Source organism: Ipomoea nil, unplaced genomic scaffold (assembly GCF_001879475.1).
Source record: "Ipomoea nil cultivar Tokyo-kokei standard unplaced genomic scaffold, Asagao_1.1 scaffold0211, whole genome shotgun sequence".
NCBI lineage: Eukaryota > Viridiplantae > Streptophyta > Magnoliopsida > Solanales > Convolvulaceae > Ipomoea > Ipomoea nil.
Window position 1 is genome coordinate 481023 of NW_017616639.1, and position 18459 is coordinate 499481.

At 32.6% G+C, this 18459-nt stretch overlaps 1 protein-coding gene across 1 annotated transcript; it reads right to left on the reverse strand.

The window, feature by feature from the left end:
• Positions 1-5041: 5041 nt before the first annotated feature.
• On the reverse strand, positions 5042-6596 carry LOC109192419 (aquaporin NIP1-1-like). The gene is made up of 6 exons (XM_019343057.1): positions 6477-6596; positions 6253-6398; positions 5936-6157; positions 5611-5808; positions 5459-5520; positions 5042-5242 (listed from the first exon to the last, which is right to left on the reverse strand). Exons 2-6 carry the CDS (start codon positions 6379-6381, stop codon positions 5083-5085), a joined length of 771 nt encoding a protein of 256 aa, XP_019198602.1. The 5' UTR covers positions 6382-6398; positions 6477-6596; the 3' UTR covers positions 5042-5082.
• Positions 6597-18459: the final 11863 nt, after the last annotated feature.

The following is an 18459-nucleotide window of genomic DNA, read 5'->3' on the forward strand; positions in this document are numbered from 1 at the left end:
CGGAAGCATTTGCGTCCGCCAAAACAGATAATTATGGGCAGTAAGTTTGATTGATACAAAATGGTGAGCCGGAGAAAGGCTAGGGTTCGGGTAAATAGGCGTGGGAGCAACCTCTGACACAGTCCATTCAGAAGAGTCACGAACAGAACCGCCATTATCGTCTCCCAAGGTTGCCATGGAACAGACCTGAATACTGATACCAAATGAGAATTGTATTATTAAATAGAATCACCGTAACAAAGTCTTTACAATAGTGATATAGAAAGATAGACAGAGACTCCTAACATGCTACAAATATAAGAGTAAAATTAACTATCACGTTCTTTTTTGTTTATTTTCTTTAGTATTTTCTTTTTATTGTTTTTTTTTTTGTTTATTAGTATTTTTCATGTAATTTCTAAATATATAAGTTTTATAGACTAATACTAAAATTAATATTATGACAAATTAAATTGTAAACAACTTAAAAGAAATTATTTCTCATTAACGATCAAGATCAATCGCTTACTAGTACTATACGCCAAAATCCATAGTAATATCCTCAACCAAACTAAATACATAAAATGGTCGGGACGAATCAAATGAGTAATATTTATACATATTTAAACACAAAATATTTACAAATACACCCATATTTTGTTATATATTAAATCTGACACGCCATCATTTTTAAACATGTTTTATCTTAGGTTTAATAGATATATAGGCTCTGTTTGGCAGAGCTTATAGCTTATTTTAAGCTACTAATAAGCTATAAACTCTGTTTGGTAATGTTCCCAAAATAAGTTCCTAGCTTAAAATAAGAGCTTATTTTTGAACGCTACGAAAAGGTAGCGTTTCAAAATAAGCTCATAGCTTCCTAACTTTTTTTTCCATCTTTATCTTTATTATTTTAAAGAAATGACATAATTTACCCTTCTTAATTAAAACACTTTTCTCTTCTCATTTATTCGCAACTTTCCCTGTAAATATTATTATTATTATTATTATTATTATTATTATTATTATTATTATTATTATTATTATTATTATTATTATTATTATTATATTTGCAAAAATATTGTTAATTCATTATGAGATGCTAGATCATGATTATGCTAATAGTTTTATTTCAAAATGTTGATTTTTTAAAAGACAAAATGTTAAATTTTAATATGTAAACAAACTAATTTAAATTTTATGAAGATGTCATTTTTAGTCTTTTTACATTTATAAGCTTATCAAAAAGCTAATTTTACCAAACACTTTCAATCATAACAGCTAGCTTAACAGCTCTTCAATTTTCAGCTCCGAACTTATAGCTTTTCAGCTTTCAGCCCCTTTTCAGCTTTCAGCTCCTAGCCAGTGGCGGATCCAGAAAATAATGTGAATGGGGGCGTATTTAACTCCAGATCTCACTTCCAAGAAAAAATTGCATCTTTCACAATTCTGTCTGAAGATTTCGCCACGATTTTAAAATTGTCAATGATAAAATATCAAACATCTATAATATGGTCCAAATACATTATAAATTATAATACAATATTTATGATAGACTACAAGATAGTTAATGGCCTAGCCAAAACTATACTTGGATAGGATGAAATTTTAAAACACTTTGAAATGTTATAAAAATATTTATGATAAAATATAAAGCATAATAATTAGATAAAATAGTTTGAATAGAAAAGACATTATATTCATAAATACTTTAATTTTATTTTAATTAGATTAACTTTAAATTATTCTAAATTAATTTGAATATGATGAAGTATAATATAAACTTGTTGACTACATTAAGTAAATGATTCACAAAAAAAGTAGACTTAAAAAATATTTAATTTATTGAATGGTAAGAAGAGCTAAAATAAAGAAAAGAAGCTAAAATATACATGCAAAACAAGTAGAATTAAAAAGAATACATTTAATTTATTGAAGAGTTAGAATAATGATAAGAAGCTAAAAGCCTAAAAGATATAAAAATGCTATTGGTAGGTTTCAAACTTGAGACACTCCACAACATATTCAAGGTGCAATCCACTAATCTATTGAACACTTTTGTCATTTATACATATACTTACATATTAGAACTAAGGGTTGAGGGAGGGCAGTGGGTGGCTCCGTCACTGCTCCTAGCTTATAGCTTTTCAGCTAGGTTTGCCAAATAGAGCCATAGTTGACTTAATTGTAAGAAGTTGACAATTTATCAATTTAATTACATCAAATTGATGAGTTGATATATTTAGTTGCAACTTAATTTAAAATTTAAGGGCTTAATTTTTGTATAATGTTTGGAGTCTAGCTATTTGACTATAGATTTTGTTATTTGGTTACCATATTGTGTAGATGAACTAAGGGCTGAAATATAAGATTACATGCTATTATATATGCCACAAATTAAAATGCAGGGCCGTCCCTGGGCATGTCTGCCCAGGGCAGGCGCACAGGGCCCCCAAAATTTTGGGGGGCCCTTAATTAAAAAAAAAAAATAGCATATATACACACTGTAACCAAAGCCCACAGTGGCAAAGTTCATGAACCTTTCTTTTAAAAACCAAAGCCCACATACACACCGTAACCAAAGCCCACATACACACCGTAACCTTTCTTTTAACACACGAAATACCTATAACCTATTAAATATTACTATATAACCTATATTAGCCTAATCTAAATTCTAAAGTACACAAACAGAAAGTCGGAAAGACCAACTGCGGAAGAGACGAGACTCACAACAGACTAAACTACAACATTGCCTAGCAGCTTAGGTATTTGACATTTTATTCTTTTAATTTGAGGGTGCTATTTGTGAATTCTAGGTATTTGAATTAATTCAAATATTGATTTTTTTTTTTAAATTTGAATGTTTGTGTATTTGAACTAGATTAGGTAATTCAAATTTGGGAAAGACGACAGATTCTACTCGTGTGATACTGATTCTCCAATTCTCAAACTCTCAAGTTCTTCAATTCTCTTGATAGGTAATTAAAATTACGTATTATTTTACAGTTCTTGTTTATTATTTTATTTACATGACTTAATAATTCTGATTTCATAATAATATATTCAAGAATTTGTTTCTTGATTAATTATTTATTCATAAAGTTTCTAAATAAATTTTTATTTTTTCCTTAGGATTTTATGTCTTCTAGAAAATATTCATTTGGGTTTGAGAAGCGTAAAAAGAAAAGAAGAATTGAACAACTAACTCAATCTCAAAAGGGGACTCTTGAAAAATTTATTACAAAAAAAACTCAAATAGATGAGCAAAAAGATGATGTCAAGGAAAAATTGTTAGATGCTAATCTTCATATAGAAGATCAAGATGATTGTGAGATTGGAAAGAATTTAAATGATAATGTGCACAACGATGACAGGTATCACTTTGACAATGAAAATAATAAGAATGTTGATAATTGTTTAGATGATGTTGGTCACAGTGATAAACCAAATGATTTGCTTTTATTTGACATATACGATCAAGTATGTTACAAGAGAGACTGAATGGATTAGCTTTAATCTCTATTGAAAATGACATTTTGGAAGAAGTTGATATCAAAAGCTTGGTGGATGATTTTGCGTCTAAATGTGCACGACGCATGTCACTTTTTAAATGAAATTTTAGATGTATTTTTTTATACAATATTTATATTTTAAATTTTTGAAGACAACTTTTTGAACAATTATTATTTATATATAAAAATTAATTGAAAAAGGGGTCCAAATTAAAATATTGCACAGGACCCCAATTTTTATTGAAACGGCCCTGTTAAAATGGTTTGAGTTAATACATTAAAAAAAAGGTTTCAACTAGCTTTTAACTTTAAAGTATTTAAATTGGTAACTTGGAAAGGATTTGAGGTTGTGATATATGCTATACTTGAAGTTAAGCAATATAATGTGGAGTGTACGTGTTGGCGGCAACTTCTACTTTGGATACTGAATCTCTTATTTGGAGTAGACTACTTGAAGAGAAATTTGTCTGAATATATCTCTCAATGAGTGGAAGTGACTTGTGGTCCACTGGTATCTGGTTGTTCCCTTATGTGAGAGGTTTAGGTTTCAAGTCTCAGTGTAGGCATAATTGTTTGGAAGGAAGAGTTTGTTGTGTATTTTCAAACGCCTTATAAATATTACATTTTAAACGTAAATGTAAAATCGGCAAAAACGACTATGATCGTCCACAAATAAAAAATATTTGAACTAGAGGAATCTACTTTATCTAAAGGGCCCACGAAACAGTTCAAACACCTTATAAATATTAGATTTTAAACGTAAAGGGTAACATCGGCAAAAACGACTATGATCGTCCACAAATAAAAAATATTTGAACTAGAGGAATCTACTTTATCTAAAGGGAAACGAGGAGATTTGTCAAGTTGGCAAGCAGAACATAACCCTGACGAACCATATTTATCAGGAACAACTGGATAGGACACGCTGGAGAACACGAGCATGCGGATGGCCCAACCGATGATGCCAAACCACGGACGAAGCATGGGCAATCAAAATGACAAGGTGAGAACGTGGAACTGACAGTGTGTATAAGCCACACGAACTGGGACCGCTAAAGAGCACCGCCTTGGTGTTGCAATCCTTCACAGCAAAAAACGAAGGATGGAATTCGAAAAACACATTATTATCATTAGTGAATCGATGCACAGACAAGAGAGAAACAGACAGATCAGGAACATGTAAGATATTTGACATATGCAGAGATTTAGAAACAGAGGGATCGGAATTGTAGCATGACCAATACGCGAAATAGCCTCTAAATTAAAGGAAATACAATTTTTTTTGCTCAAATATTATTTCATTATTTACTAGAAGGGAGTAAAAAGAATAGCAACATAATTTCGATCTATGCTACATTGCGCTTTACAAAGAGAAGCTGCAATTGTATTTAAAGAATATTTATTTGTTTTTAAAGAATATTGACACACCATCAAACTTTCCCATAACAAGATGTCATGGTTTTTTGGTAACCCTAACCAATTTGACTAAAGACACAAAAGTGTAACCACAATTTATGCGTGAGTTCGAATCCCAAGCTTCATGGTTCGAGTTTCTTCCGTCACAATAAAAAAAAAAAAAAAAAAGATATTATGGTTTGTTTTTGAGCCTGAGGATGTTGTAGACCCATGCACCTGCAATGGCCCCTGCAGTTGGACCCAACATATATATCCATATTCCTCTGTATCTATTTGATACTATTGCTGGACCCAAACTCCTTGCTGGATTCATTGATGCCCCTGTTATTGGCCTGCACCAAGGTATACTACTCATTTAGAATTTAATTTGCGGTTCAATATCAGTATCGTGTTGTATATGATACAATTATACAAGTGTAATTGATTATACTCGATACTATTAGTATCAATAGTGACTAGTACAACCAGTTATACTTGATTACTTATTATATAGATATACAAAGTGCAACATGATACCAGAAAACAAAATAAAACAAAAATAGTTGTACCCGGTGAACATAACGTTGAGCAAAATGGTAGCTCCAATAACCAGGCCCGCAAGTTCTCCGACCTGGAATAACAAAGTACGGAGTACTATATTTTTTATGGAGTTTTTATTCTCGAAAATATGATGACACTATAAAATTATTTTCTTACTTACCGCTCGAGTATCAGTGACAACACTTGAAATGACGAACATGAGGTAGAATGTTATTATGAACTCGATCACGAGAGATTGCAAATCCGATCCCGCCGGAGCTGTTCCGACGAAGTGATCATGTTCTCCGTTAAATATTAGCCGTAAGGTTCCACTTGCTGCGGTTGCTCCGATCATCTGAGCTAGTATATAGGCAGGTACCTTAAAACACACAAAATTAAACAACGTTTTCCATATTAATTTAGAAAGAAAAAAAAAAACACGTAACTTTCCCTATTAGGAATGGAACCCATTTATTATAAAAATATATCGTATATTTAAATCTTACTTGTGCACAGGGGAACCTTTTGCAAGTGGCAAAAGCAATGGTGACGGCGGGGTTGAAATGCGCGCCGGAGATATGGCCGACGGAGTAGATCATGGCAACCGCCGCCAGCCCCCACACGATGGCTACTCCGGGGAACGTCACCGTTCCCTTGTCGGCGTTCACCGCCGCCGCCCCACACCCGGCGAAAATCAAGAAATACGTCCCAAAAATCTCCGCAATCACCTGCACACACAAACATACAAACAATTAGCAAACCACAAAAACCAAACCTCAAAATTAAACACGTACAGTATACCCAGAAATCTTTAATTTTAAACCTTCTGGATAAAGGGCAGAGTGAAAATGAAGTTATTATTGCAGGTTGTTTCAGATGCATCATCTACAGTGTGATGATGATCATCGCTGATATCCAAAGCCACTGAATGATCTCCATGATTCCTTGCCATCTCTGATATATCTCTCCGGCGGCCTATATATATATATATATATATATATATATATATATATATATATATATATATATATATATATATATCCGGCCAATTCAAAAAATTATATTATATAAATCTGATAAAGGGAATTGAGTTGGTGAGTGAATTGAATGAAGTTCGTTGTAGGAAATATGGGTATTTATAAGCACAAGGTTTTCCTGGAAATAGAGTGTGTTGAACTGGGCAATCATTACAGTACAGTGAACTTGACCTAGCTACGCTTCTTACTATATTCTAACTGAGAGTCGCAATCATTACACTATTACAGTATTCATATTAATTAGGAAGTTATATATCGCTATAACATCAATTTTTCTCTACTTGGTGACTTTATGCAAAATATTTTGTCCATCCGGGCATTTTATGTGTAAAATTTTACTATTTATGTTTGACTCATCAAGCTATTTATTATTCAATTTCTATAACATTTTGTTGGACGTCAGCTTAGTTTGAAGAGTCAAGTTCAGCATTATATCAGTAAAACGTAACATCTACTACGCAGCTATAAGGAAATAAAATTATATTTCGTAACTAGCTATAAATTTTGGTGTAATGATAAAACGTATAGTACGTTTGATCTGACAATTGAATTAAATTGTTTTTTCGTTACTAGCTATAGCTTTTGGCTGGTATGCTTTTGTTACTAGCTAGTTTTTGATCCTAACATATTTAGTAGTAAATATTTTAGCCACTAATAATTTGTTATGATGTTAAAAGTAAAAAAGTAAGGGGTGTGATTATTATTAACTGAATTTTTTATTTTTTTTTAATAAATGAAAAAACTTGAGAAAAAAAATAGGGGAAACTAACGGAAAAAAAAAAAAAAACTAGAAAATTGAAATAAATGTAGTTGATTTAAAATCTCGAGTTGTGTCCTTACTGGATAAGTTAGTGTCATTAGGTCAGAATTCGAACATGCATGAATATGCAACAACAACTTTAGGAGAGCTATATATCCTAGAATGTACGTGGCTATACTATCATCTTGTAAATCCAAATAAATAAATAAGTAAAATTAGTGGGATCCACTTAATTGGACTTAGCTTGGAGGGGTCAATTCATTTGACTTAGATGACCATTGCATAAATAATATTGGTGCATAAAGCAAGGGTTCAACCAAGGACGCCATCATCGCCGGCGGCCACCACGCAGTGTATTATGCATGGACTACTTCATAAAATATATTGTCGACTAAGAGGGTTTCCCTCAAAACAAGGCTTATGGAAGATTGGTTAGTGGTGTAGTATTTAATGTGATAAAAGAGACATGTGTGAATTGGTCTATTTGGATACATATATAAAGAAATTTTCTAATAACTTGACCCCATTACATACTTCATTTTGTTTACTCATTCCAAATATTCATTAACTCCACCGTACCCAATTTAATTAAAATATACTATGAGTCTTTGCAGAGCTTATACCTTATTTTAAGCTACTAATAAGCTATAAGTTCTATTTAGTAAAGTTTTCAAAATAAGCTCGTAGTTTAAAATAATAGCTTATTTTAAGGTAGAATTTCAAAATAAACTAGTAGTTTTCTAAAAAAAATTTCATCTTTGTCATTATTATTTAAAAAAATGACATCATTTATGTTAGGAACATTGTATTAGGATTTTGATGATACCAATGTAATGTAGAAAAGTAGACCCCTAACCATTAGCTGTTTTTGTTTCGCTACTTTCGTCCTAGACGAGAGTTGCCATAACTCTTTTGTAATTCGTGTTAAGCTAGACAAACACACGAAAATGAGTTATGACTAGATGTTAGGATCTCCAAGGCGAAAGAAGACACGAGACATGAAGAACAACAACGAGAGTCAAGCAGGAGTTGTCAACAAACACGAAAGGACAGCGTTTGTAAAAGACGATCTTTATTAAACATTACTTCTCTTCAACAACGAGAAGAATGTTTCACCTGTCTGATTTGACAACATCCTAGGACAATAAGGACTTCATTTTATGGGACTCACTTTTCAAGAAGCATTAAATGAAGATGTACTATCTCTTGGAGCTAAAGGACAAAACCCTAATGCTTTCCATACCTTCAACGGCTACATGGTACAACCTCATTAATGGAGCATTTAATGCATGAAGCTCCCCGGTCCTTGTCCAATGGTTAAAAGGTTCGAAAATTTCATCTCCCTCCAACGGATGGATTTTCATCACCTATATAAACTCACCTTCATCAACTAAGAAGGTGTTGGTTCTTTATCACTCGACTTACTCACTTACAAAAGCTCTTGAAACGTCTACGATTTACAAAAAGTTTTTGTGAACCAGTTTTTGAGGTGTTAAGTTACTTGGAGAATCACTTGTCTTACGCCTCAAGGAAGTCTTGACATCAGTTTGAAGCTATCATATCTCAGAGTCAAGATCTCTTCGTTGGAGAATTCAAGAAATCATTTTCTACCAACCTCAACTCAGGAGAAGAAGTTGATAGAGGCAGAGTAAACTCGAGGAGTTGAAAAACCTACGAAGGCTGTCCGGTTTAGTGATCAAGGAAGTCTTTGTGTAATTGTACTAAGAGTGATAGTGCAATCCTTCCAACAGTTGTGGAAGAAGAGTGGAGTAGGCAACATTGGCCGAACCACTATAAAATCTCGTGTCCTCCTTATCTCCTTACTTACGCTTTTTATTTTGCTCTCATATCATTTCTTCATTATCATTACCGAAAGTTTGTCTAATTACGCAAACTCGTGCAAAGTATTTTAAAACGAATCTATCTTATCCGCTGCGCCAAGACACCGAAAGGTGACGTTTAGGGCTTCTAACGAAAAGAGTCTATTCACCCCCCCCCCCCCCCTCTAGACTCTCATCTCATTCTATCGGGACCAACAATTTACCCTTCCTAATTAAAACATTTTTCTCTTCTCCTTTATCCGCAACTTTCACCGCAAATGTTATTATTAGGAAAAATTGTAATTTATATGTCTCTCTATAATATATCAATTATCAATGTCACTCCTGAATGATTAGTGGTGTAAATGTTTCCCTTCAATTTTCAAAACGGTACATATAGTGCCCTCCCGTAGTGTAAATGTTGCCACTCATATCTCAAAACGGTACATATATTGCCACTCTCGTACCATACGAGAGAGGCAATATATGTACCGTTTTGAAAATTGAGGGGCAACATTTACACCACTAATAATTCAGTGGTGACATTAATAATTGACATATTATGGAGGAGCATAAATTACAATTTTCCATTATTATTGTTATTGTTATTGTTATTGTTATTGTTATTGTTGTTATTATTATTAATATTATTATTATTATTATTGTTATTATTATTGTTATTATTAATATTATTATTATTGTTATTATTATTGTTATTATTATTACTATTATTATTATTATTATTATTATTATTATTATTATTATTATTATTATTATTATTATTATTATTATATGAAGAAGAATCGCAACAATATTGCTACTTCATTATGGGATGCTAGATCATGATTGTGCTAATAGTTTTACTTCAAAATGTTAATTTTTTTTGAAGACAGAATGTTAAAGTTTAATATATAAACAAACTAATTTAAATTTTATGAAGATGTCATTTTTGTCTTTTTATATTTATCAGCTTATCAAAAAACTAATTTTACCAAACACTTTCAAGCATAACAGTTAGCTTAACAACTCTTCAGTTTTCAGCTCCTAGCTTATAGCTTTTCAACTTTCAACTCCTTTTCAGCTTTCGGCTAGATTTGCCAAACCCATAGCCTATGTTTAGCCATGCATGCAACTTGCGCAATCGTTATACCGTGCACCACGACGCACATAGAAATGTGCGCCCCACGCCTCCCAAACCGATGTCGTTTTATTAAGTTGTGTGGGGAGTTGACGCAACAGAGTGTATGTGTATTCTGTTATATAATTATGTACATTATGTTATACCATTATGTACATTATGTTATACAATTATGTACATTTTTTATACAATTATGTACATTTTTTTTATATAATTATGTACATCCGAAAAAGGAAATTTATGTGTATTATGTTAAGAGTTTATGTGTATTATGTATTATGTTAGATTACGTGCATTATCTTTTCAAAAAAGAGTATGTGTATGTGTTATACAAATTATGTACATTTTTGAAACATGAGATTTTTTTTAAGAAGTTAACAATTGACACACGGAAAGCGGAATTCTAAAAAAAAAACAATACAAAACGACGTCGTTTTGCACCAGGGCGCACAATGCAATGTGCGCCCTGGTGCACGATATAAATTGCTGCAACTTGCGACTTTATTCCTTATTATTGTTATCACATTTTTCCGTATAAGTATTACATTTTTATTTTGATCGGACTTATCTCACGGACAAGAATCCGTAAGACCGTCTCACATCAATTTCTGCCTTTGATAAGAGTTACAAATTTAGTTTTTTTTATCACTAATTTGTTCTCAATTTCTCAAAATTTAAGGACTGAAAGATAAAGGAATAAGGTTCAAATTGGCCTCTCGATCAACGTAACCTGAAAAATACAATTAGGCCATTGAACGAAAAAAAAAAAAAAGTACAATTAGACCACTAAACACTCCAAATATATGCAATTTCACCTGATAGTAGGTTACCATCAATTTTAGCTGGTTATTTGTTTACGTGGCAGCTGAGTTGTAATTTTTAATAAATTTTAAATAATTTTTAATAAATTTTAATAATATTTTTTTTTTAAAAAAAAAAAAAAGAAAAGAAAAAGACCCCCCTCTTCCTTCATCTCCGGCGGAGACGAAGGAGGGGGGAAGGGGGTGGCCGGCAACCACCATGTCGTTTTATTTTATTTATTTTTATTTTTTAAAAAATTAAATTATTTAAAAATTATTTAAAAATTATTAAAAATGCCAACTCAGCTACCACATAAGCAGGTAACCTGCTATCTGGTGAATTTGCATACATTTGGAGTGTTCAGTGGCCTAATTGCATTTTTTTGAGTGTTGAGTGGCTTAATTGCACATTTTTGGAGTGTTCAGTGACTTAATTGCATGTTCTTTTTCGTTCAGTAGCTTAATTGCATTTTAAGGTTACATTCAATGGCCAATTTGAACATTATTCCAAAGATAAATTATTATTTTATGAATTGTAAAGTTATATTTATCGATCGGGAGTGTTGCTCTAGTAGCTATATTCAAACATAATGCTTGGCACACAAATTCTCACTAAACTAGTTAAGTACATTGAAAAAATTTTAATAGAATCAATTAAGAAATTTAGTAATATAAAAAATATATTCAAAAATAGTCATTTAGATTGTAACCTTCAAATTTTATAACGATAGCTAGATGAAACAAAATTGATAACAAAAGATATAAATTTGAAAATATCATTAGTTAAAGTCAAAATATTATTAAATTCATTAAAGTTAAAAGCAAAATATTACTAAATTATTAATTGAGCAATAAATTTTAAAATGTTATCATAGACAAATACACAACAACCAAATATGAAATTAACTCAATTTCTTTTTTAAATTTTCCTTTTTGAATTGTACTATGTATTATTTCTACTTTGAAGTGTCAATTTTCTAAGATACAAGTATATAATGGATTATCGATATATATATATATATATATATATATATATATATATATATATATATATATATATATATATATTGAGCACTCAAATATATCATTTTTAGTGAACTTAAACAAATAAACATTTTGAAAATTATAAGTGTGTTTTGGCAGAACTTTAGAGGGAATTAAGAGAGTACATAGGGATGAAAATCATAGGTTTTTTTATGGCATTTTACCCAACAAAGGATATTTATAAGAAATTTAGAATTCATTAGCATTCATGGCATTAATTAATTAGTATTAATATGAACAAATTTTTATATAAAAATATTAATGTAGTTTATGTATGATGTGTTAGATAATAAATTTAGTCTAACATGAACGGTAGTAAACGAGTAATCTGCCTCGTTACAGCGGAAGCTTTAGGATCGCCCGGATATCCCCAGCCATAGTCGTTGGTATTGCCACGAGATGGTAAACCTGCAGAATAAAGGTTAGTGTCGTTTTGTCTACCACTTCTCTCCCGAATACGTGATGGTACGTGTCCTGAACTCGGGAGCTGTGGGAGGACTATTTTGCTTAGAAGCCTACATGCCATCAACACAGGCAGATATTCAGTTAAAGCTTAACTGAATATCCTGAGTTGCATAACAGATTAAGTCACTAATTGACTCAATCTCCTACTTGCACCACAGCCACCCAATAATACAATATATTATAATATATTGTATTTAGGGAAAATACTTACATTCTCCCACTTGGTGCAAGTACTGGCACAACCTTCATTAAAGAACAAAATACAAGAACCATAGTAATACGTCATCTACTAATCAAGTGAGTAGTATCTACTATGATCACATGCATTTAAATTCTCTAACTTAGGTTCTTTATGAACAAACCCTACGTTTATTCTTAGTCCCTTAATGGATGTTTCTCAAAATATATTATGTGCACAACTGAAGGAAGAAACCATCCAAATTCACTGTATGATCTCCAAAATCTTAGAAGCATGCCTTAAGTAGAGATCTTTTAATGTTAGCATAATGCTAACTATATTCTATGACTTGTTTATAAGTTAACATAAACACTACCTCTAACGGCTAAGAGCTTGGAGTTGACACGTCTGTCACTCCCACTCATTAAGATAGCCCAAAAGATAGTCAAGTCACAGAAACATTCCAATAACATAAACCATAAGGTCTAAGTCAATAATTTGGAATCTTAAACAGACACCAACTTCCCAAATAATCTCAAGGTCCACCTCGAAATTAATTGAACATTACGAGTCTTATTATGTCTTACAAAATTGTTTTTGAGCCTTACAAACCAAAAATGGCCCAGGATCAATTTTGAAGAAACTAAAGACTATGTTAATTGCTACTAAAGAATTTATTAATTGGCAGTGCACCACAAGTTAAATGTTTTCATTCTAATAAATTCATTAATATTGTTACAACATTTTCATAAATATGTTGTACAACCAAACGTTCAATGAAATGTTAGATAATAAATTTAGTCTAACATGAACGGTAGTAAACGAGTAACCTGCCTCGTTACAGCGGAAGCTTTAGGATCGCCCGGATATCCCCAGCCATAGTCGTTGGTATTGCCACGAGATGGTAAACCTGCAGAATAAAGGTTAGTGTCGTTTTGTCTACCACTTCTCTCCCGAATACGTGATGGTACGTGTCCTGAACTCGGGAGCTGTGGGAGGACTATTTTGCTTAGAAGCCTACATGCCATCAACATAGGCAGATATTCAGTTAAAGCTTAACTGAATATCTTGAGTTGCATAACAGATTAAGTCACTAATTGACTCAATCTCCTACTTGCACCACAGCCACCCAATAATACAATATATTATAATATATTGTATTTAGGGAAAATACTTACATGATGCGTTGCAGAAAATAGTGCAAATTGGAAAGAAAAACAAATATTCAAAGCTTGATAAAGAATTTGAGGAAGAAGAAAATGGTAACAATCAATCTAAGAAAAAAATATTAAAAGTTCAATTTGAAAGTTTTTAAAAATTGTAACTTGATGTTTAATTTTGTTTTTGTTTTTTTTTTTTTTTTTTTTTGTTGTTGTTTAATATATATATATATATATATATATATATATATATATATATATATATATATATATATATATATGGTCACGTTCTGGTGCGAATGTTCGCCCAGGTGCGAAATGCGAATCAATCAGCGCGCGTCATGTGTCAGCATTCATTGATCGGGTGTATCTACTTTCACCTATAAGTGCACCTACTTTCGTCTGCAAGTGCATGTAGTTTTTGCCTGCATTCATTGATCGACTGCACCTATTTTCACATACAAGTGCACCTACTTTCGTCTCCAAGTGCATGTAATTTTGCCTTGTTAACATTCATTGATCTGAATTCGTTCTGTTTGGCATCGTTTTTGTTCTTGCGAGTAGTAGTACCCGTGAAATCACTCGCAAACATTCATGCACCTAGGTGCAACTACTTATAAACTATAGGTGCACTTAGTATTGATGCTCAGTGTAAATTTTACTTGCACCTATAATATATTTTACATGCACTTGTAATACATTTTACTTGCACTTCGATGTTCAATTATTTATGAAATTGTGACCGAGTTTTTTTTTTTAAAATCAATGTTTCTCATCCATTAGATCTGGACACGTGGAAGGATATCAGGCATTCACATATTCGCACCGGGGCGCTCCATTCGCACCAGGATATCAGGCATTCGCACCAGATCATTAGGGTCCAGACCACATTCCGGCGATTTTTCCGGCAAAAAAAAGTGACTAGCAACCGACCCAGATTTGCCGAAAATTTCGCCAATCATTTTTTTTTTTTTTTTACCGAAAAATTCGCCGGAAGGTGGCCTGAACCCTAATGACCTGTCATTAATTTGTTTTTGGACTTCATTGCACTTAAATGAATTGTTAAGGGGTGTAATTACACCTTTAAAAAATTTAGGGGCCTAATTGACTTTTAAGCTAAAATTCAAGGGCCTATTTGACCCTTTTTCCCGATTTTATATATATATATATATATATATATATATATATATATATATATATAAGGCCAATAGTCCAGAATTCAAAAGTGCTCCAATTGAACATCACTGATTCACTGCACCAGAATTCTATAAACTAAATTTGCTCCAATTGAATCACTTTGAGATCAAAAGAGTTAATTCTACCATTGGTCCTCTAACTATATTGATTTTTTTAAAATTAGTCATCGTATTTTAATTTAGACAATTTAAATGCTTGACTATAAAAAACTTTCCAATCTTAATCCTTCCGTTCTCTTAGTGTTAAGTTGACGTTAAAAGCAGGGCTATTAGTGTCTTTTTACCTTCATAGGGTATAGTACTTCAGTTTTCCCTCCATATACGCTCTTAATAAGAGTGGAATAATGCAATGAATTAAAGAGATGGAGCAGTCAACGAAGACTTCACTCGCGGGTTTTGTCCTTTTGGTTCATGGAAAGGCATGTATATTACCCAGGCATGTATATTACTCTACAGCGCAAATTATGCCCTGGAAACGTGAATGGTGAACACGGGTCTAAACGATGTCTTTTTTACGAGGAAAAAAAAATTAGTTAATGTGTTGTTAACGGCGCGCGTTTGTTCAGATTACGAATTTTCTGTTATGAGATTATGAATTTACAGTTATGTAATTATGAATTTTCTGTAAAATTCATAATTTCATAACTGAAAATTCATAATTTCATAATAGAAAATTTATAATCGCATATCAGAAAATTCATAATCTCATAACAGAAAATTCATAATTTCATAACAGAAAATTCATAATTTTATAGAAGAAAATTCATAATTTCATAACTGCACATTCATAAATTCATGCCTGCACATTCATAATTTATGAATGTTGAAGAAACTTGCGCGAAGAGGAAGTGAAACTGCGAAATGTGAAAATGAAGAAGAAAAGTCGCGCGGTTAATTAAGAATTTCTTTTAAAAAAAAAAAAGAGAAAAAAAATAAAAGATAACGGTGTATCGTTACCGTTGCGGTTCCATGGCATAACAATTGTACTATACAGGGTGTTTTGGCTCTCTTGAAATCGCGCACTGCATCGAGATGGAGTTCCACGCATCTCTGAAACTGGAAGCCAAGGTTTTGCACCAAAAATTTGTCACTTTGGGCTTGCAAAGGAGCATTCCCCTATCCAAGGGCCTTATAGACTTGTATATGGAGCGTTATGCCATGGAACCGTGTTCACCATTCATAGTGAACACGGTTCCAACGGTGTTAGTATATCGTTTTCTTTTTTTTTTTTTCTTAATTAATTGCGTGACTTTTCTTCTTCATTTTCACATTTTGCGGTTTCACTTTAATTTGAGGTGAACAATGATTTCGGACATTCATAAATTATGAATTCATGCCTGCACATTCACTTTGGAACCATGTCTACACATTCTCGTCCGAAATCACAGACATTCATAAATTATGAATCCATGCCTGCACATTCACTTTGGAACCATGCCTACACATTCACTTTGGAACCATGAGATTATGAATTTTCAGTTATAAGATTATGAATTTTCAGTTATGAGATTATGAATTTTCTGTTATGCGATTATGAATTTTCTGTTATGAGATTATGAATTTTATGAAAATTCATAATCTCATAACAGAAAATTCATAATTTGATCAACCCGCGCCGTTAACTTCACATCCACGATTTTTTTTTTTTAACCTAAAAATGATGTCGTTTAGCCTTGTGTTCACCATTCTCGGTGAACACGTTTTCAGGGCATAATTTGCCCATAAATCTTGCCAAGATTTCCAATCCTCCAAGCTGGTTTTCCATAATCTGTAGAATCCTCTTGACATCACTCTATGGAATGGCCTCATGGCGGCATATACAGGCAACTCTGTGTTCAACGAAGCTCTTGAGCTCTTCTAGAGGCTACTACTCTTGTCCCCTTTGTAAACACAAAAAGTAAAACTTTGTATATATTCTACAAAATTTCTTATACAGTGTATGTATAATTCAATGCAGGTACAAAATCTCTGTCTAGTCCTCTGATTCTTCACTGACGTTATCTATTGAAGTGCCTCGGGATTCAAATAGCGTAGTCTCCGGGATTCAATTGGCGCGTGCCTTCAGGATTCAAGTGGCGTAGCTTTCGGAATTCAATTGGCGTGACTTTCAACAACGAACGTCAAGCTCCGAAGCAATCAACTCTGCAAAACATCAAATTAAAGCGCCTGCAATGATTTCAAGTTGCCTTGAAAAGGCTCCAAAATCTTCAAAGTACCTACAGAAAGGCTTCAAGATCTTTAAAACCTGCAAAAAATGCCTTCAATGCGTTTAATTCTTCAAGATCTTCAAATGCCTTCAAAAGAGCTCTCAAATCTTCAAGACTTCAAGTTGTCAAGCGTTCTTCAATGCCTTCAAGCTCTCAAGTCTTCAAGTTGTTCTCAATGTATTTAAGGTGTGATTTGAAGAATGAAATTGAGGCTCTATTTATAATGAAGTTTGTAACTAAAATCCCTCAACAAACTCCACTAATATTTATTAAATTAAATTAATTAATTATCTACTAAAATGAACCTTGCCAAAATCAAGTCTAGGTTCATTATTCTATCATCTAATTCAAATTCAAATTAATTATAATTATCTAATTCAAATATAATAAAATCATATTATATTTAAATTATAATTATAATTACAATTCAATTATGAAATGGACTTGGACCATTTAATTAAATTAATTAATTCAATAGCCCAAATCAAATTTACTTGGACTAATTAAATTAATTTAATTATCATAGCCCAATTAATTAAATTGGACTAATGATCAACCCCGAAATTGGGCTCGATAATAATTTAATCGGTCCACTTGTCGGCTTCAAATTTTCTGTGTCTACAAATTGCCCCCTCGAGACTTTCTTGGACATGCCCCTTGAGAGCATGCACTGTTTGAAAGTATGTAGTGCATGGAAGTCTCGAAACTATCATTTCAACTCGTGCCAAGGAGCCTTGTGGTATATGAGGTAGTTTCGACTCGTGCTGGGGAGCCTTGAAGTAATATGAGGCAGTTTCGACTCATGAAGGGGAGTCTTGAAGGAATATGAGGCAGTTTCGACTCGTGCCGGGAAGTCTTGAATATGATGCATTTTCAATAAACATTGAGGAAGCTTGAAGAATATTTCCCCCATCACATATTGTGGTATAATGTGTTGAGGCACATTCTTCTCTAGCATATAGGTTGATTTGAGGAATTTTTATCTTCATTCCTTAGTTAGTTGGAGTAATATGAAACCACTTTGGCACGTTATCCTGTGAGAGATGTGGCTTACTGGAACACTCTTATTTCTTCCTATTATCAGAGAGGAGAATGTGCCAAGACCTTGGAATTGTTTGGGAAGATGAAGGAGTCCGGGTACATGCCAAACTCTGTGTCTTACACTGCTGCTATATCTTCTTGTGCAAGGCTGTTGGATTTGGATAGAGGGGAGAGGATCTATGAG